At 42.6% G+C, this 21,004-nt stretch overlaps 1 protein-coding gene across 4 annotated transcripts in view; it reads right to left on the bottom strand.

The window, feature by feature from the left end:
- The window catches only part of ELOVL5 (ELOVL fatty acid elongase 5), an 86,577-nt gene that overhangs the window by 31,691 nt on the left and 33,882 nt on the right, over positions 1-21,004 (bottom strand). The window contains exon 1 of one of the 4 annotated variants that reach the window (XM_019734680.3): positions 3,880-3,996. The exons of 2 other annotated variants lie outside the window; for them this stretch is intronic. In XM_019734680.3, the coding sequence (XP_019590239.2) occupies positions 3,880-3,904 (25 nt within the window). In that variant the 5' untranslated portion in view covers positions 3,905-3,996. Of the gene's footprint in view, positions 1-3,794; positions 3,997-21,004 lie in introns of those variants that run through there. One more of the 4 variants, XM_019734683.3, reaches the window with a different exon arrangement.

The following is a 21,004-nucleotide window of genomic DNA, read 5'->3' as shown; positions in this document are numbered from 1 at the left end:
CTTGCTGAGCTTTGCTACTGTGCCACAGGAGCAGCACAAAAGGTCTCAGCAAATGAATTCTTCACTGCCAGGCTGGGCTGGCCCGCCCCACGGAGTGAACTGGGTACTTGCCGAGCAGCCTGTAGGCTGAGCTATATACGCTTTTGTACTTTTCTAAAGGAATGGGGGAGGCACAGAGCCCTGCAAACCCCTTGCTACTTTGCCTATTGATCTGGAATCATGGCAACAGTGTGACCCACTTTACACAAGATGCCCAACGGCACTGCCAGGGCTGCAGCCTGCCTGCCTGCCACCGTTGCCCACCTTCTACGCTGCACGTGGACCAGTGACATCACTGCTCCATAACCGGAGTCACTCTATGGGCAGCCTGGGCGAGCAGGGCCAAGTGGGAACACAGCTGCTCTGTACAATTGTACTAGCAGGGACCAAGCCCAGGCGCTGGGCCCGTGGAAAAGGAGCTTGGTCCTAATTGCAGCAAAAGAATAAGTCATTCTTTGATCTGGCTGGTTCCCCACAAGCAAACAGGAACAGGGAGTGGTCAGCACCTCCTGGGAACCAGATCACGCTGATACCAAGCCACTTGGGCTTCCCCATCCTCTTTAACCAGGAGTCTGTGACACCCACTCAACGTACGGGGCTTCCCAGCATGACAAGTCCTGACAGGGAGTACAAGGAGCCCTTAAAAAAAATAAATTCCAACTACAACAGTATCCAAAAGCTATTCACTCACTCATTCAAGGGCCACACTCAGGAAATGATGACTATGAAAATGGGATAAGGGTAGAAAACAGAAGCAGGCAAAAAATTAGAATCAATTTTAAAGAATTCCTCTTTTATGCCTATTTTCCAAAAGACTCTATCATAGTTGAAAGCCACTCCCCACTATCAAATTCAGCAGCGTTTCTGGTAACCGTGCAGACTGTTATTGTAATGGAGCCGCACTGTAAATATCTCACGGAGAAATTAGTTGGGGCTGGTCATTCTCTATCACTTAAACGAGGATGTGGGAGAGAGTTCAGCACACTGTCACCTAAAGTACGATTGTGCAAATGCCAGGAACTTGCCCCAAGATACAGAACTAAGTGTTTCAGGACTGAGGTGAGCCTCAGGCCTGCATTCAGGACAACATCGGAACGAACACAGCACAAGATAGAGAAGCCTGGAAATACTGACGCAAGCAAAACACAAAAGGGCAAACTCTGAATCCCCCAAAGAGAACCGTGCTCATGTGGAAAATCCATCTGTCTATTCGTTAGCTCTGCAGGAGCAGTGAGCCCAGGTGAATCATCTGCGCGAGGTTAAAGAAGCATTCGTGTTCACTTTGATCTAATATCAAACGGAGTTTGCTGGAGGCTTGTCTGAAAAAAGGTACAGTAAGCTTTTCAGCAAACCAGTCTCCCACCCCCTTCTATCCGGCTCCCAAACAGGGACAACAATGTGAGAGAATTGGGGAACGGGTGGGGGCTGACAATGCAAGAAGGTTGCTGGGGTTAATGAGGGCCGGCATGGTAAGTAAGCTGCTTGCCTAACAGTGCTCAAATGCAAGTTATCTGCCTCCGTAAAAATGCAAATGCTAATAATCATTTCGGCAATTTACACCTGGAGCCAAGAGCAAGCCGGACAGCCACTCTGCGATCTTAAGGCAAATCTGATTTAAAAGCTACCAAAATTAAAAATAAAAATAAAAAGTTATAATAAAGAAAGTTAATTTCCTAAGCCCACAACTAGGCTATCGGCTGAGTCCAAAGCTTAGCAGGAAAGATCATTAAGGTCAAACCTCGGTTCTTGCTGCTCAGGTGAGGGCAGCAGGAAGCAGTGCGCTTGCTTTGAAAGCCCCCTTTCCTGTGGAATCAGTCGCGTCCCACTCACTCTTGGTTTAAACACATGTTTATTGCAGACGTATACCTACCGCTCAGCAGAACTGCCTCATCACATCCTGTTTTATTTATTTTTTGAACTGTTATAGTTCATCTAAAAATAAGTCAACTGAGCCGGCCTTACAAGCAACAGGGGTCAGGATGCAATTTCCCTCCGTTTTCTTTGCTCTCTGACCCATTCATCCCTTTTCACAGTCAACTTGTGTTAAGCAGGCGTGGGAACATTCTTCAGATTGGCTGCCAATAACACGGAAAAATTAAATGCCACTTTGACTTGGCAGGCACCACACTGCTTCTTGAATTTAAAAAGGTTTTTCTAGTTGGAGAAAGTCAGCTCAGGAATGAGAGGAGGAAAATAACCAACCACACCTTGCTCAGAAACGTTAAAATACAAAACATTGTCATACAGACCATGAAGGGAAAGAACATTTAAGTACAAACATGCTTTCACAGATATGAAAGTACATTGATAACGGGATCCCTTTAGAATGCTGGCATTTAAATAAATAACTCCGGATTAAATCTTGGCTGGAGAGAAATTTCTGTGTCACATCAACACTGCTACCATTATTATGACAATCCAGGAATCTATCTATGCTTATTTTTTTCCTCCACAGAATCCCCATAGTTGCTAGCTTCCATTCTAAGGGCATAACAAATTCTTGTTAATACTCTGGTAAGAGTCACCTTATCATACATTGTATAAGTAGGAAAAAACCACAGCCCTATTTGGGGCCTTAGATAAGTAACTGCAAAAGTAGGGCACTGAAACGCACTCCCCAGCTCCTGCTCAGGGCTGCCTATGTTTAAAGGAGGCTGAATAACCTCATTCTGGTGCAATGGACATTGGCGGGGGGGGGAAATTTTAAATGTTACAATACAGGTTTCCCTGTACAAAAATCAGATTAGACAGGTTAAAAGAGAAGCTCCCACCTCCTGCTCCTTGGTTGCCATCAGTTAATTAAAAAGCATTATTTTAACCATTCCTAGAGAAGGACATTCTTCTAAAGCAGTGAAGCTTTGCTCGTCAAGGAATTCTCTCTTGTCCTTCGTCCCTTTCTCCCAGGCCCAGGTCAGATGTTAAAAAGGCTCCCCCGTGTCGCTTCACTGTCTGGACAACTCATTTAGCACACAGCGACTTCATCTTCTGCATGAGTTGGATACTGACGATTTCAAGGTCTTATGGGAACAGGCTCTGCACCTCCTGGGGTAAAGCCCAAACCGTTCAAGAGCAAGTACTCCCATTTGTTCTATGTGTACAATGATTATCTGTTGGTGATACTATAAATGGGGCGATACACCTGCGATTATAAAGTAAAAAGGGGGAAAACAGTGTCACGCACTGACACCCATGAGCCCACCACGGCAACGTCCTAAAACATGGACTAAAATCCTAGTTACAGAGGCATTTCCTCAGAGGACAGGTCCTCCATGCTGGTGATCTGGAACTCTTAACAACGGCGTGTTACTCCTGTCTATTATTACATGATCAGTAAAAGCATTTTACAAGAAACAAATACCAAAACAACAACAACAACAACACACACACACACACACACACACACACACACCCCTCTTAAACATTCAAACAAATGTCTTCCCCACTCAGAGAGAGAGGTGTTTTTTTCTAGTTTTGGAAGGCAATACGTAAATATACATGATCTAAGACTCTCAGGCACAGATCATTGTTTTCAGCAGCGGGAAGAGGGAGAGGAACATAATCTTAGCACTGTCTTCTAGAGGAATGCTTATTCACTGCTGAAAAACAGAACGTTCCATCAAAGTTCCATCAAATTCAAAGTTCTTCCCCACTTCTCAGCGGGGGGAGGCAAGGACCCCCACACACCAACTCACTTAACAAGCAAGCATTTGGAGAGGGGTTCACTGTAGAAAACTACTCTTGTCGAGTTGTATTACCTTAAACAGGACCACTTAATTTTCATTTGAAACCAGAACAACAAGAAGCAGTGATGATTTTGCTTGGGTTGAAGCACACTCTTACTTGGAAAAAAACAATGCCGATCCATCCACAGAATGCTCCTGCTGGTGGATGAAGGCCAGGCTGCTGCACACGGACTTAGAACTCTGCTCTCACAAACAGCTTGCTGACAGTAACTAATTAATCCCCACAAGGCTGCAGTGAGACAAGGTAAAAGATCCATCAAGTGCCGGGATCGGGTCACTCCCATGGCTTTATTTCTATCCTCCCCCATCATTCTCAGAATGACTGCCCTTCACTCTACCAGGCATTTGAAAGGCAGCTGACTCACTAAGTTAACAAATACTTAATGCGTGCCTACTATGTACCAAGCTGTATACTGCTCATTAGGAAAACAGCAGGGATAGAGATGACCTCTGCCCTCTAGAAACTTAAATCAGGAAGCAATATGCAAAGGTACCTGTGGGTCAATCACTTTTGGGTAGCAGTGGTTAGGAGCATGCGCTCTGGAGTCAGAGAGCCTGCGTTCATATCCCCTGTAACTTCTGGTAAGTTACTTCACCTTTTCATGCCTTACTTTCTTCATTTGTAAAATAGGTAATTATAGTTAGTACCTTCCTCTTGTGACTACATGAATTAATACATGCAGAACACTTAGAATAGTGCAAAGCACACAATAAATGCTGCAAACATATTTGTATTACCATCATTACAAAGACGTGGCATTGACCAACTTCAATGTCAATGTTTATGAGCGAATTCTGTAAAGGCGTAAATCAGAATTCACTGAAACTCCACGGGCAATGACATTTGCCCACATCCATACCTCACAGTTCTGTTATTCTCTCCTTGGGATGGAATCCCATCACGACAGTAGTGAATCCAAGGATTTTTAAGAGTCTCAGGATAAATTCCTCTAGAATGTTCAGGGGATGCTGGCCATTGACTTCTTTATGAGTAGAAAGAAGATCAGTGTTCATACCCTCTTAGGACGGAGTGGAAATCAGTCCATACCTCATATGCCTGTTTTGTACGCCCTGCAACTAGCATACAGTAGATGCCCAATGAATTTATCCATTTACTACAACTGGAGAGGTGGCTGAGTTGCCAACGGTCACAGTGCTTGGATGGAGACACAGTCTGAACCCAGGTTTCCTACCCTATGACCCACTGCTTTTAAAATACCCCATATGGCCTTTTTTTTTTAGTTTCAGGTGCACAAGACAAAGTAATACTTAGACGTTTATCATTTATATCCCTCACACTATGTGAGCCCCTCTCCCCCCATCCACTATCCCTCTGACATCACACACAGCCATTACATTCCCACTGTCTCTGTTCCTAATGCTGTACTCCGCTTCTTGCAAGTATATACATATACATACATATATATATATAAATATATATAAAATTATAGATGACATTCATTATTGTTCAGCTTCAGCTTCAAGTGTACAGTGCAGAGATCAGGCATCTACATCATCCCTGAGGTGGTCTCCCAAATGGGACACGTGTCCATCGGATACCCTACAAAATCCTTACAACATTATTGACTACATTCCCCAAATTAATTTTCAAAACCCCGTCCCATATGGCCTTTCAAGGGAGCATCTTCACATGGTCATTGTTAAGAAGACAGTGACAATATTAGTAGTAATTGAGTTCATACAGATTTAACCATAGGAATAAGAAACAGAAGTAACTTACTTTTAAATAACACTATCAAGGTAAACAAACAAACAAACAACAGAACAAAAGCCAGTTGTATTTACCTATGATGCTTGGTTACAGAGGCCTTAGAAATCTCTGCAATTCAGACCTATGGGAAGATGGTAGGAAAAGGGTGGCCGTTCTCCTCGGCCTCATTTTCATATGCTCATCATCACGTCCACTGTATCTCAGTCAGTGATAAAATTATAGGCTTATTTTTTGGCTTATTTTTTAAGTGTTATAATGACCGGTTACACTATAATTATCTGTTCATTTGTTCACGATCCCCATTAAGCTCTGAGCTCTTCTATGGCAAAATCTCTGATGGTCCCATTTGTATTTCCAGAGAGGCTGGATCCATGAATGACAGATCGCTAATTATTACATGGTTGAAACCATGAATAAATGAGTGAATGAATGAACGCCTTCATGCCTTTTAGAGTTTCCTATCAATGGGTTCTCAAAAGTGCCTACATCTCAAAATCACCGAGGAGCTTAAAAAAAAATGATTTCTGGGACCTACTCCTAGAAATTCTGATTCAACTGTCTAGAGCCTGAGAAATTGGTCTTTTTGAAAAGTTCCTTAGATAATTCTGATGAGCAGCTCTCTTGAGGAACCAATGCTGTGTACATAAATCGGGCTTTTGGACTCGAATAAAATCCCCCGCCGCTCTTGAAGTTTTGTTAGTATCCGTATGTTGACAGTACTGCACTTACAGAGTCTAGACTGGGCTGGTGGTGGAGGATAAATTTCATTCCTACAAATCCAGTTACAATTCCCTGTTCGCTCTAACTCCACCATCCTTTCCTTTCAAACCATCTCTCAAGCTGAAATAAAACCCCATTAAGTTAGAAATCAGCTCTCTCACCACGTATCAAACACCATGTTACATAGTACCCATCACATATAACCAGCCTGCAATAAGTAGTGTCGGCTCTTTCTCCGTTCCAGAATGCTGTCGTAAAGAATACCACTGTCAGTAGGAGAAACCCCTTAACCTGTCACTTCCTGAGCCGGGTGTCAGTGGTGGCCAAGTTTGTAAAGCTCAGTGAGGCCAGGGAACGTATCTATCTTGCTTCCTGTAACACCCAGCAGCACAAAGAAGGAAACTATGAACTACTTATTGAACCATATTGAACTGGGGTAGTGTGGGGTGTGGCCACTGCTTTCGCAGCCGTGGCACACACTTGGCCACAGCCAATCGTATATACTCCCTGGAAGGAGACAAGGTGAGCAATGGGAAGAATCTGTGCACTGGCTGAGAGGTGGGCTCTGGCTTGGGTCCCATTTTCATCAGTCCTAAACCGAGCCACTTCCTGCTGGCTTCACGACCTGGAGGAGACGATCAAGGTTTCCAGTCAATGTGGTATCTGTGGACGGCAGCCTCTAATAAGATGGTCCCCAAGGATCCTTTCCTGCCCCGAACCAGGGTTGTGTGTGCAACCAACAGAACACAGCGGAAGGGATGTTATTCACGCCTGGGATTAGGTTATAAGAGACGTTGTGACTTTCATCTCGGTCAGGCAGTGTGACTGTCTTTCTCAGATCACTAGCTCTGGAGGCGGCCAGCTACCATGTTTGTGAGCAGTCCAATGCGGAGGCCAACGTGGAAAGAAACGGAGGCCCATGACCACCTGAGTGGGCCTGGAAGAAGATCGTTTGGGCCCAGTCAGCTTCAGGTAACTGCAGCCACAACTGCGGCCTCAGGAAAGACCCTGAGCCAGAAAGAAGCACCCAGCTAAGCCTCTCCGAAGTCCCTGACGCTGCGACTCTGTGAGATAACGTTTGCTCTTTTCAAGAAGATTTAAAGCTGTTGTGTCCATTGGTTACTCAGCCATAGGCAAAAGGCTTAGAAACTAAGGAGATCGGTGGGGTTGGGGAAAGCGGTTCTTAAAAGTCAACTCTCAGGATGTGGAGTACAGCATCCGGAATAGTCAGTGCAACTGTAACAGCTATGCACGATGTCGGAGGGGTAGTAGATTGGGGGAGGGCGGTTATCACTTTGTGAGGGGTGTAAATGTCTATTACATTGTTTTGTACACCTGAAACTAATTTAAAAAAAATAAAAATAAGAGTTAGTATATATATTAAAAAAAACCAAAAACGAAAGTCAACTCTCTTCCTTGCTTTCCTTTTGGTTACTACACATAAGCCAGGCACCCATTAGAAGCATGGCCATAAAAAATAAATGGCCATCCTTGATTTCATTGGAACTGGGAAGGAAATGAAAAGGCTTGTTATCTCAAGTACAGAATTTGGTTATGAAAAAAAGACAACACTTTTATTACTAGCCTGAAGCTTAACAGACAAGAGAGGTAACATTTATCTATTGCATACCTAGCTTTTCAAAGGCTGAGTAAGAAATTATTCTCTTTTTAATAGATGAGGAAACTAAAATTCAGAGATTTTAAGTAATTTGGTCAGACAACAAACAAGTAGAGCCATTCAGTTAAGTATGTTTTTATGTCTTGAGGTGGTCAGCCGTCCTGCTTTATTGGAACTCAGGGATTTCCTGGGATGCAACAATCAAGAGGAAAAAATAAATCAGCAAAGTCCGGGGGACACTGGTTTACCCTATTATGTCCAAATATTGTGCATTTTAAAGCTATCATTTTGGCAGCTTATAATCTGCAACAAATTTTGAAATGTCACCTATGAAAATGAAAACCACCAGCCTTCCAAGTCTTCACCTTGCAGTGTACAAGAAAAACTTTAACAGTTGCTATTCTTATGATACAAACTAGTATGGAAATTTCTCAGTGTTCAGAGTTTCTACAAACTTCTGTTTCAAAACAGCTCTGGAGTCCACTGATAGTGACTCAAAGTGGGAGGGCGGCTCCTCACAGAACTGCACACCAAGTCAGGTGCTCTGACAGGAGGGGCGGGCAGGTTCCCAATTTCCTTTTCTTCTGCAGAAGCCCAGAGACAGCTACAGCTATCACCACTGGGACCTTCAACATGAGCAATGCACGAGTGGTTTTCATACCTGGTAGGTCAGAAGTACACTAACTACCAAGTTAGTGCAGCCCCAATAGCTCTGGCCCTTTCTCTTTTAAAAAGATCCACATAACACCCACCAGGAGGGCTATAATCGTTAAGGACAGACAATAATAAATGTTGGCAAGGATATGGAGAAATTGGAAGAGTCATACACTGCCGGGGGGATTGTCAAATGGTACATGTGCTGTGGAAAATAGTTTGGAGGGTCCTCAAAAGGTGAAACACACAGCTACCATATGACCTAGGAGCAATTCTACTCCTAGACACATACCCAAGAGAAATGAAAACTTATGTCTGCGTAAAAACCCGCCACAAATATTCACAGCAGCATTTATTTATAGCCAAAAAAGAGAAACAGCCCAAATGCCCACCAACTGATGAATGAATAAATAAAATGCAGCACACCCATAATATGGAATGTTATTCGGCCATAAAAAAACAACACAGTACCGATACATGCTACAACACAGATGGACCTTGAAAACACTATGCTAAGTAAAAGAAGCCAGTTACACAAAAACACATATTGTATGATTCCATTTATATGAAATGTCCGTAATAGGCAAATCCACAGCGACAGAAAGTACACTAGCGGTTGCCAGGGTCTGGAGGGAGGAGGGATGGGAAGTAACTGCTGACGTGTATGGAATTTTTGAGGTAATGAAAATGCTCTGGAATTAGATCCACTTAAAAAAATTAAAAATAAACTTTGAAAATGGAAAGGTACTTAAAAAAAAAAAAATCTTTGAAATTTTGCATACTCAAGCCCACTTCTAGAAATCCTTATACTAGGGGAAAAAAACACACAATAGACGTGTATTAAGATTTACCTATGAGATTGTCATCAGTAGTATAACAGAAAAATGGGAGGGGAGACATCTTTAAATATCCATCTAAAAGTAACCTGTTAAATAAATTGTGGTATAGGCATATAATTAAATATCGTGCCATCATTAAATTGAAGTTGTTGGGCATTTCTTGCAGAGAATTGGAAACATATTCACACAAAAACCTGCCCATGAGAGTCCACAGCAGCTTTATTTGTAGCAGCCCCCAAACTGGACACAACCAAGATGCTCACCCGCAGGTGAATGATTCAATTGTGGTACCTCCTTACCAAGGAACATTACTCAGTGATAAAAAGGAATACACTGGGGGGGGGGGGGGGATTAGCTCAGTTGGTTAGAGTGCGGTGCTCTTAACAAGGTTGACAGTTCAATCCCCACATGGGCCTCCACAACTAGATTGAAACAACTACTTGGCCTGGAGCTTGAAAAAGGATTGAGTTGTCCTCGAAAATCACACTTCAAATAAATAAAAGTTAAAAAAAAAAAAAAAGAAAAACAGGGAACACACTATTGATATACTTAACAACCTGGATGCGTCTTCAGAGAATTAATGCTGAGTGAAAAAAGCCAATCCATCTATGTAACAGCTTTTAAAAAATAAAATTATAGAGAAAGAGAAGAGGTTAGTGGTTGCCAAGGATTAGACATGGTGTGAAGGCAGGAGGAAAGTGGATGTGGCTACAAAAGGGCCACATGTGCTGACAGAAGGTTCTGTATCGTGGATCTTGACTGTAACGACCTCAGTGCCCTGCTTGTCATACTGAGCTCCGCTTCTGCAGGATGTTACCGTTGGGGAAACTGAGCAAAGGGTACTTAGCATCTCTGTATTATTTCTTACCACTGTGTATGCATCTAGCATTATCTCAAAATAAAGTTATGTTAAAAAAAACTACAAAAGTGAGGAAAACACATCAATGAATAAGACTAAGCATTTGATTTTTTAAAAAAAATTCAACTACCACCCTCACACCCCCAATCCACGGACACATGGTTGTGACTTTTGGGCATCTGTAAGTGCTTGTAAAGGAAGGTTGGTGCTGGAAAGGAATAGTCTGAACTATGACTCCATTCATGAATCATTAACCCTTCATCGAAATGCTGGTGTTTTCACTTTTTTAATTTTCAGAGCAGTCTAATTAGCTTCCCAGTAAACACTTATTTATCCAGATTACTCAGATGATTGGGAGTACTGTTTTGATCCACTTAATGTTCTTACTCATTTCAAGGGATCATACATCTCACACAGGTCAGCCTTCATAGAGTAAGAAAAATCATCAAATGTATCAAATAAAATCTTCGATGATTCAGAGGCATTTTGTGACCTGGAAGGGTTTCAGAGTCAGAATTATGAAAGTCAAATCCTGTTTTACAGAACTGTGGATGAGTAGGCATAGATAATTGGGATAAATCTGTAAATCTGTATGCCTCTATGATTTAAACCATAAGTTCCTGCAATCAGCTATTTCCTTGCTCCTTTCCATTCTCATAAACACAACACAGGAAACTTGAAATAGGATTGAGTTGTCATATTCTAGATCGTTTTTGATAATAACAATATGAACAAAAGTTTTCTGCGGGATGAAAAATAAAAATTGTGCTTTCTTCTACCTTTTGGATCATTTCTTGTCAATCCACTGGAAACACACACAGTGGTGAAGAAGCACTTTTATAACGTAGCGGAGCCCTATCATGTGACCCTCCAGTTTCCTGTGGTGAGAGTTCTGTCCGAGTCACACGTGTTCTCTGCAGTGGGCCTCTCACTGCCTGTCAAGAGGAAGGAGCCGTGTGACTCACAGAGCTCTCCAAGGCACAGTGGACACTTTCTTCCAGAAAAGGCTGAGATGACTTCTGTAACCCTCTCTGGAAATTCTCTAGCAAGATAAGCTCTCTTCCTAGCAGTGCTCTTCTTCTTTTCACCAAATGCTATTTCCAACAAATATGCCACTGTGTTTCAAAACCTCCTCGACGACTATTAAAGGTGAAGAAATACTGAGAATCAGGCCCTAAAGTCATTACCTTTTAGTGGAACTGCAAATATTTTAGAAAGTCATATTAATGTAACTGAATATTGTTACTGGCTAATAAGATTTTCCCTTCATTTCAATCCTCCCCAAGTACCAGTTCAACTCCAAGCTGTCATAAAAGCCACTGTGCTGTAACCAAATGAAGAAAGCAAAGCCGGTGATCAAATGTACATGAAGCCAATTAGGTACCTACCTAAAGCCAGAACACCAATGGAGACACAAGCAGATCCCAAAATCAAAATGCAGGACATAGGTAAGAAGAAAAAAAACTAGCTATTTGTGTGAAAATTCTTTCCTGGAGAAGTTAATCAGGTGAAAATGTAGGTTGTAAAATGGCATATATCATTGTTTAACGACATGCCTTTACTGAGCACCAAATGTGTTTAAGGCATCATGGCAGCTGGTACAGACAGAGGACGTGGTCCTTTCCCGTAAGCTCAGACAGCTAGCTGTCATCCAGTGGGAACCCATATTTTTAGCTCGTTTCAAAACACAGAAATTCAGCACAAATCAACAACAGGTCAACACACACACACACATACTCTGAAAGGCAAGAACATTTTATTAGGGGAGGGGGATGGATACAAAATGACACATACCATCCTACTTTGATTTGGAAAAGCTATCACACATTTTCCTATGCAGAACCAAATGACAACTGATACTTGAAAATTAATGTGATACAGAAGCAGTGATATGTTTACAATGTATTATGGTTTTCTCCAATGATTTTTTCATACACATGAACAATTTAATATACGCCACCAGGTGGAAGAGTCGGAAAAGGAGGGGAGAGTGTCTTAGTCAGCTCCGGCTGCTGTAACAAAACGCGCTGACTGGATGGCTTAAACAACAGGTATTTTTCACTGTTCTGGAGACTGGAAGTCCAAGATAAGGTGCCAGCAGATTCAGTGCCTGGTAAAAGCCCTCTTCCTGGTGTGCGGACAGTCACCATTTAGCTGTATCCTCAACCTCACACGGAGGGGACAGGGGGCTCTGGTCTCTTTCCTCCTTGTAAGGACAGTAACCCCATCAAGGGGGGGCCATTTTCATGGCCTCACCTAAACCTAATTACCTCCCAAAGGCCTCACCTCCAAATACCATCACACTGGGTGGAGGCTATGGTTTCAACGTAGAAATTTGGGGGGTACACAAACATTTGGTCCCTACTTCACCAACATCATTTTTCACTTTTCTCTCCCCTCCATCCCATTTAAGAGGCAGTTTCCCATTTAAGAGGTAAAGAGAATGAATCACTGTTTAGAGTCTAGAGAAAATTGCTCCTTTTTAAAAACCTAGTCTTTAAGGTGAGTCATTTTCATTCATTCAAGTTATGAAAACACATTATCTCTACTTTACAAAAGGGTTGCGTTCCAGATGTTAATTTGTAAACGAGTCATCTGGTCTTTGGAAAATTCTATTTTCAGATCCTATTTTCTATAGAAATTGTTATATCAGTAGTTCTTAACCTTTTGGGGATCCCATACTGACTGTAAAAATTTGATTAAAGTAAAGGAGACCTTTCTCTCTATCCCCAAATGATAAAGAGTTTGGATAAAACTGACATTTAGAATGCCCCAAATCCTAGGGACCCCCAGTCCCCAAATTAAGAACCCTAGCTATATGTGGTTGATAGATCTCCAGATGAGCCCTAAACTACTTAATTCATAATGAAGAGGTACCTATAGGAGCATAGATTCTCACTGTTATATGAGAAACTAGAATCTATAGGATGTATAATTTGAGTTGCAATCCTCTGGGCTTTGACACAACATAGTACTATGGTCTGTCGTATGCTTCCAAGCCTCTACAGAGCTCAGTTTCCTGACCTATAAACAAGACATAATGACGCCTACACATCACAGTGTTGTGACGATTAAATGAGAGTCTATTAAACTTGGCACAAAGCGTAAGCACCTCAATTCATGGCAGCTATTTTTAAAATCATCATCAGAAAATATCCATCAAACATTAAATAATCCACTGTGGTAGTTGCTAGAACACAGAAATCCACAAGACAAACCTGCCTCCAGAGATGTCTGAGTCTGGCAAAGGGAGAGAGAAGAGATAAGTAACAACAGAGTGAGGTGCCTTGACACAGTGTGTACAGGGCGATGTGGGGGGATTAAAAAAAAAAAAAACACAGTCGAGTTTACATAGGGACGTCTGGTGGGTCAGGTGCGGCTTCAGACAGTAACGCGTGAGTTAAGGCTTGCCAGTGGGGGAGAGAAAAGTAAAAAATGATGCTGGAGCAGGAGGTAAGGGCTCTAGTGTTTGATTTTAAACTGGGGTGTGGGGCTGGTGGGGGTGCGCAGGAGGTTGGCAAGAAGGGGAGATCCAGGTCAGTTAGAAGACGACTGCAATAGTCCACAAGAGGGACTGAGGACGTGCTGCCGCCACAGCAGGGGAGGGAGTGGGCGAGGCGAGGGAGAGGAGGAAGGCCAAGCTTCAGGCTTCTCAGCCACAGCCTAGATGGGGTGCTATTTGATGAGTCAGGGAGCCCGGGGCAAGAGGGTAGGCATAAGGGAACAGGGAAAGTTCGACCATCTAGAAATGTACTGCTCGCCTACTAATCTTACCAATCATAGATCAATTATACAGTTTCATAGGTGCCTGTTGAGTTCGGAGGCAGACTATGTATTTTGAATTATTGGATTGCAAATTAGTGGAAATTCAGTGCACTGACGAATGCTCGGAGAGGGTAATATTGGGAAGATGTTTGCATTGTGCAGTGAGTCGTAAGGTTAAGTCTAAGAAATTCAAGCTTAAGGTAGGACCTAAGCCACATATTTGTTTAGGGATTTATATACTCTTGTCCTGAGAATACAGTAAGCCAGCTATGCTCAAACATGAATTACACACTTCGAGAGAGGCTGAATTATTTAGCAAATTGCTACTTCCCTTCACTAAATGGTCTGCTAATTTCATAATCGGCCGCTACAAGGAAGATTTCCAAAGTCATTCTCCTATCACATTACTACTTCTCCAAGAGAATCGAATCAGCATTTAGGACATAATCAAGCCTACCATTTCAAATGATTTTTTATTTTCAAGTCCTTTCCTTTGAAGATAAGAATGATTACCACAGTAACAACTAACCTTCAGTCCACACTATGTGCCGGTAGTTTGTCTGCTATAAATTTACATGGAAAATCTCAGGTACTCCTCTGACCAGCCCTTCCATGTATCCCCCTTTCACAGATAAACACACTGAGGCAGAGAGCAATGAAGTCATTTCTCCAAGGTGACAGCAATGGCAAGCAGAGTGACTCCAGAGTCTGCTCTTTCAACCACTAAACCCACTGTAAAACTAAAAAAGGGATGTTTATTACAGAAAATCTAGAACGTGGTGAAAAGTTTTTTGTTTCATTTTAAAGTAAAAACAAAAGCAACCAACCAAGAGTGTGGCAGAATCCATGGTGCCCCTTCTACATTTACAAGCAGAGTGATCTTGCACAAGGTAAGCTCCGAAAGCCTCCGTCTGCTCCTCACCTGGAAAATTCCCTTGAAATGGGAATAACAACACTTACCTAATCAATGAGACGGACGGTTCATGGAGAGCGTTTACCACGAAACTATGGTAATATTATATAATAAACATATAGGTATGTATAGACTATAATCTTTTCCCGTTTTCTATGTTTTAAAAAAGCATATACTTGTAATCTAGCATTTCAACACTGTAGCAATCACTTTAGGAACCTAATTTGAGTTCTGGAACAATGTTTATAAAAATGCTTTAATTATTCCCCCATTATTAGTCATTTAATCTGTTTAAGTTTTCACTGTTCTTAAATAATACTGCAATGAACATCGTTGCACATAAGACGTTAGCTGTATTTTACATTATTACGTTGGGTGAGATTCCCAGAAACTGGACAATTAGGTCAAAGGTCTTTATATAGACGGCAAAATTTCTTTCCAAAATGGTTTTTTATCTGTTAACATTGCCCCCAGCAGGGCCTACATGAACAGCCTCTGTAACTGTACCCTGGCCAGCACTGGTAATCTCATGAAGGAAAGGAGAAGATGGTGTCACTAATTTAATACAAAATGCTCTATGCAGATATTAAAAAACAAATCATACAGAAATCCCAGTGGCTGAATAAACAAACACTGAACATATACATTAAAAATCTGTATAAATGAAGAACGATTTCTGGCTAACACTTGTAACAGAAAAATGAGTAATAAATTCTGTGCATCCTCCTCTTTCTAAAGGATTAACCTGTGAACATGAGCTGGTATTGATTAACTGGTCACTTACGTTAAGAGTTTTTCTCTCACTCAGGCTACTAGGACAGGTGTCCCCGGCTTTGCTTGTTTTCTTCTTTCTCGTTCCACCACTTCACTCTTACGACAGGCCTACATGGGTAAGCACCCATTTTCGCTAACCAAAAGCAATCTGAAGAGGATTTTGGCTTTTACAAAAAAAGGTGATGTGCAAATAGCGTTTAGGTTTGTTCTACAGTGAAAGGACCACACTCAGCACCTCAGTATCAACCCACCAGCGCTCTGAACTGTGTCTGTGAGCATCTGGGCTTTATCTCAATTTAATTTTGTGCATCTGTTAGCAAGATGTGTCCTGAGGTACCAGAAAAGACGAAGGGGAGCTTGGAAGGGTGTTATGCTTAGTGTAAAACTGGACGTAATTATACATTTTCATGGTGCTGAACCAAATAATGACATTGTGTGTGCACTGATTTTGGGGTCTGAGAACCAAATTTTTCCATATAAATTCAATTAATGGTAATTGCTTCTCCGCTTTGTACCATCTCGGCTGAAAAGGTTTCATAGGAAAGCTCTACTTTCGGATATTAGGGAAAACCTGTGCATGGAATTTTCTGCATTCCACAAAAATTCCCCCTTGTACCAAGGAACTAGGTCTAGTTACCAATTTTTAAAAACTGAGAGAAGCATTACATCTTGCATAAACAATGGTGATCCTTGAGAACAAGTATGAATTTTAATTAAAAAGCACCATTCAAGCATTTAAGTATCTATTTTGTCTAGTGACATGGACTATTTTTTAAAAACCTGAATCTACAAACCCAGCCACAAAGAAGCCTTGTAAAACAACAGTAAATTCGGTTCTATTAAGAGAAGATCATAAAACTAGCTTTAAAAAAAAACAAGTGTTTTCTGAATGTAAGAACTTCAAGACCCTTTCAGTTGTTTTTTTTAACTGTGTACATAACATTTTGCAGGAGATGGGCCATTTTTTGCTAATCAGTAGCTGAGTCAGACAAATTTGGTTTATGTCAAAATTACCGTCAATAAAGCATCATAAAACAGCTTGATTTTTCCAATCCCACGTAGAGGAACTGAGTGAGCAGTTAGGAAAATATTTTGACTTGCTCACAGAGAAATTTCATATGCATTTCACAGGACACAAGTGAGAAACTCCAGAGTCCCCTTGCCTGCACTTTTCAGCTCAGTCACCACACCCAGAATAAATAAGTGGCGTAGGGCCCAGCAGTTTCAATTCAGAATCAACCAACTCCTTCCTACTGGGGTCATACAAATCCTCATGATGACAAGTGAGTGGCCCACTATCTGAAAATTAAGTCACACCGAAAGGCAAACTTGATCAGCAAAATGTCAGACAGGCACTGGGATAAGCTTTCCAAGATCTAACAGGATAAAAACGGCATTAACTCTGGCCTATTTTGCTCCAGCAAACAAATCTCGCATCGTTATAGATTGAAACGCTTCACTAAGGAGTTAAGAGGATTTCATTATTAAACCATATTATTTTCCCCTTAGAGCGTCCCTGGCTTAAGGTGACTAAATCATTAAAATCAGAAAACGCAACAATAATAATCATGAGAGCGGCTAACACTGAACACTCAGTAGGTGTTCATACCATACACGTCACGCGCATTATTTCACCTTCTCAGTAACCCTGTAAAGGGTTATTTCCCCCCCACTTTACAGAGGAAGTGAAGGCTCAGATACTAGAAACTACTGCCTGCGATCAGTGAGCCTGTATTTGGTTTATGGGATTCAAACCCTGGTTGCCTGTCCTCACAACCTGAGCCTCTTGTAGTGAAATGACACTAAGTTGAACTTTGTCCACTAGGAAACTACAAAAGCGCATCAAACTAGCAACCGACAAATACCTACAGCCCATTACTGGGTCCCAAGCAATAATCTCAGGTTTTATGAGGAACGGTTTATGACCAAGGCCCTAACACCAAGAAAATGGCGTACAACACCCGCGGTTAGCGAGCCAATGGTTATGTGACACACACTTGATTTGGTTTTTCTGCCCCATTCAAAGGAATCATTAGATAGACTTTGGTGTCCTGCAGGCAGCACAACTGAGGTCATATAATTCTCAGGTAGCAGGCCTGCTTACTTGATTTCAGTCAGGCTGTGACCGAAAAAACTCTCCGTGGAAACTTCTGGTGAGAGTGTTCTGGAGGATAGCACGACATGGAAGGAGACATGTGTCCACCCCGTTCAGCACTGGTCAGTTTCCAGAGCCAAGAGAAGTAATGAGTTTTTCCCATACCCCTTTAAACTATGGATATGCAGCACAGAACAAAATCAGTTCCAGATCTCTCTCTCTATTTCTAGCTATTAAGTGTATACATTTATAAATGAAAAATACACATTTTTAAAAACATACAGCTTCTAGAATATAGACATAGAATATATTGAGTTACAAGATTTTTTTTTAAATGGGCCTCTGGCAATGAGTTGGGGTAACTATCTAGTCTTAGATCAAAACAAAAAGCTGAGGACAGAGCTATCATGAAAAATAAGAATTTCTCTATCTCCAAAGAGGATCACAAAAGAAGCGTTAGCTTGAGGTTTGCCTGAAGGAAGAACTTTCAGAAATATGCAAATACTAGAAAAGGCCTGTGGGGATATTGCATCAATAAGCCCCCCACCTCTCTTCAGTGACTGGAAGAACAGATTAACCTGAGGCCAAGGCCTTTTTTTGGACACTGATAACCCTATTCCACGTAGACTGAAAAAAGGTGGAAAAGCACTGTGTTAAAGGTCACCACCGCCCGTCTCCTGACTTTGCCCCGCCCTCCAGGCCTACTTTCTAATGTGAAAAGTCAGTTCACGACTTAGGCTCCCACATGCCACTGACTGCTGACCACCTTCTCATGTGTTTAGATGCCCTTCTCATGTGTTTAATGTATGGAAAGATACAGCAAAGCAGACTCATTTGGGGATTATCCTTTGAACGAAAACAAAATTCTGGGTTAAGATACCCATTCCTGTGTCATAAGCCAAAGTATGATACTTATATCCAAATGCTGTTTTTTTTAAGTGCCCGTATCTTATCTGTCATTTATGACAGATAATTGTGACAATCATGAGCCATCTGTAGATACTTATGTGTGCCAACTATTTACAAGCACGCTTCTGGATGGAGTGGACCTGAGAGTCTTGTAAGGTCCAATATAACGGGAACCACATACACTTAATGTGGATGAAAAAGGGGTTGCCCGGAAAGTAACCTCACAGGGTGCCCTAATCATAAATTCCTAACTGGGCAGGTCATGGAGGGTAGTCATGCCCCAGGCATACAACTTCTTTAGTAAAAGGTTTATCTTTGCCTAAACTAGCTCTGTCCATTGTTTCTCTGAATCTAGGTTAACACACCTTTGAAATAACCACTCTCAAGAGAGTGCATAATCTTGTTAACGATAATTCAATCTCCGCCTCGCTTTCTCCCACCTTCATGTAATCTTCCTTAAATTCCCTCAACTCCAAATACATAAAAGAAACTGCAAAGTAGCACTCTCTGGAGCATTTGAGAGCTTGCTTCCTGGCAATTGTTGCCAGTGTGGGCTCAAATAAAACTCTCATAAAAATTAATTACATGTTTGCATGTTTCTTACATCCACAATCGAAAGTTACAATAGCACCCGGTAAGAGAGAGTGAGAGCCAAAGAGGGGAGAGCTGCGGTGAGGGGGGAGAGATCTGGGGCTGTGACACACAGAAGCTTCCCCAGGGGGTGGGGCTTGACCTTACACTTGAGAGATTCGTAGATGAGGGTAGGCCAAAAAACGAAGGCAGGGTGTTCCAAATATCAAGGAGTGGAGGTGGGAGTGGACAGCCACGCTCTGTGAAGAGCTGACAGGGGACAGGCCTGAGGAATGCTTCAAATTTTCCTTCAACTTTATTAAGCAACCATGTAATTGATTGGCAAGTGATTAACGCTCCTCTTTCACTAGAAAACCAAGTCAGCAATGTTTTAAAGCACATTAAAACATATGAACGCTCTATAAATATTTGTTAAGGTTACTGATTCTGAGCAGTGGATCGGGGAAGACGACACACAAATGGCACATGGGCAGGTTATAAAGGATTTCAGAAGGCGGAAGGCGTAGGAGGCAGAATGCTGATGGGTATTTCAAGCTGAAGGCACAGGAAAGGGTACAGTAGGTTGAAGGGGCAGGGTGCCAGAGCAATCCCATCACCTCAGCCTGCTGGTGCTATCTCCCAAGCACCTTACACATACCCACTTCTTCCCACCACTATCCCAGGGCACCATTTTCTTTCGGGTGGACTCCAAGCTGACTTTCAAGCATCCACTCTTGTCCCGTGTTATTCATCTCTACACTGCACCAGAGTTCTTTTTAAACCACCAAAATTGTTAGGGCCATTCCCGCCTGAAGCCTTTCAACTATATCTCCTTGCTCTTTGGATACAACATATAATTCCTTACTTTGCTTAGAGCCCCCTTCATGCGCTGGCGCACACATGCTTCCAACCCATCTTCTGCCCTCTTCTCCTGCTCAACAGCCCCAACCACACGTGCTTCATTCCACCCTCTCCACTGCCCCCCTATACTGAGGCACATCCAAGCCCGGAAAGCTCCCTGACCCACCTGCCCCATTTCCCACTGACCTCATATCTATGCTGTAAACCTCTGCTGAGAGATCCTTTATTTCACAGAACTCTTCCCTGACTCCTCCCCCAAAGCCCCAGGCTAAGTGAGGTCCCTCTACTCACACCCCAAATAAACATTTGGTGAGTATCTAAGGCCTTGAGGATAAGGGCTGTGCCTGCCTGGTTCATCGCCCTCCACTCAGGGCTCGGACACAATGCGCATCCATTCCCTATGGAGGAATGAGAGGTGTGCCGGGTCAGGAGGCTGGAGAACAGACTGGGGACTCAATGGGGAGACCCTGGAAGCCAGTCAGGCCCTTTATTCTGAGGCAATCAGGAGAAGACGGCTGGGCCCGGCATTCGCCTTGCTGTCCACACTGCTGGCCTCTATCTCTGCTCCTGGCACCAACCACAACTGCTGGCTCAGCTTGACCAACCTTCCTCCAAGGAAGCAGAAAGAAACTCAGGGTCTGCTCGCCACCACCCTACTTCCAACCGAGCGAGAACCCAGCAAGGCGGTCTTCCCTTTCACTGGCCTGCTCGGAACCTTGGTCTGTCCATCTGCTCACTGCAGAGGGCGGTGATGGATGACTGGTCTACCAACAGAAGCGATGATCCCCACTCTGGGTGGGCTCCTGCTTCCACACGCATGCTCTAACCTGGGGCCTCAAATTTATCCCATTTTGAAATAGGACATTCCTCCCCCTCTTAAAGCAAGCTCCTACCCTCTTACTCCTCTCTAACC

This window comes from Rhinolophus sinicus, chromosome 2 (assembly GCF_057876585.1).
Source record: "Rhinolophus sinicus isolate RSI-liver-muscle chromosome 2, RSI-T2T, whole genome shotgun sequence".
Classification (NCBI taxonomy): Eukaryota; Metazoa; Chordata; class Mammalia; order Chiroptera; family Rhinolophidae; genus Rhinolophus; species Rhinolophus sinicus.
This window is presented reverse-complemented; position numbering and strand designations above follow the sequence as displayed.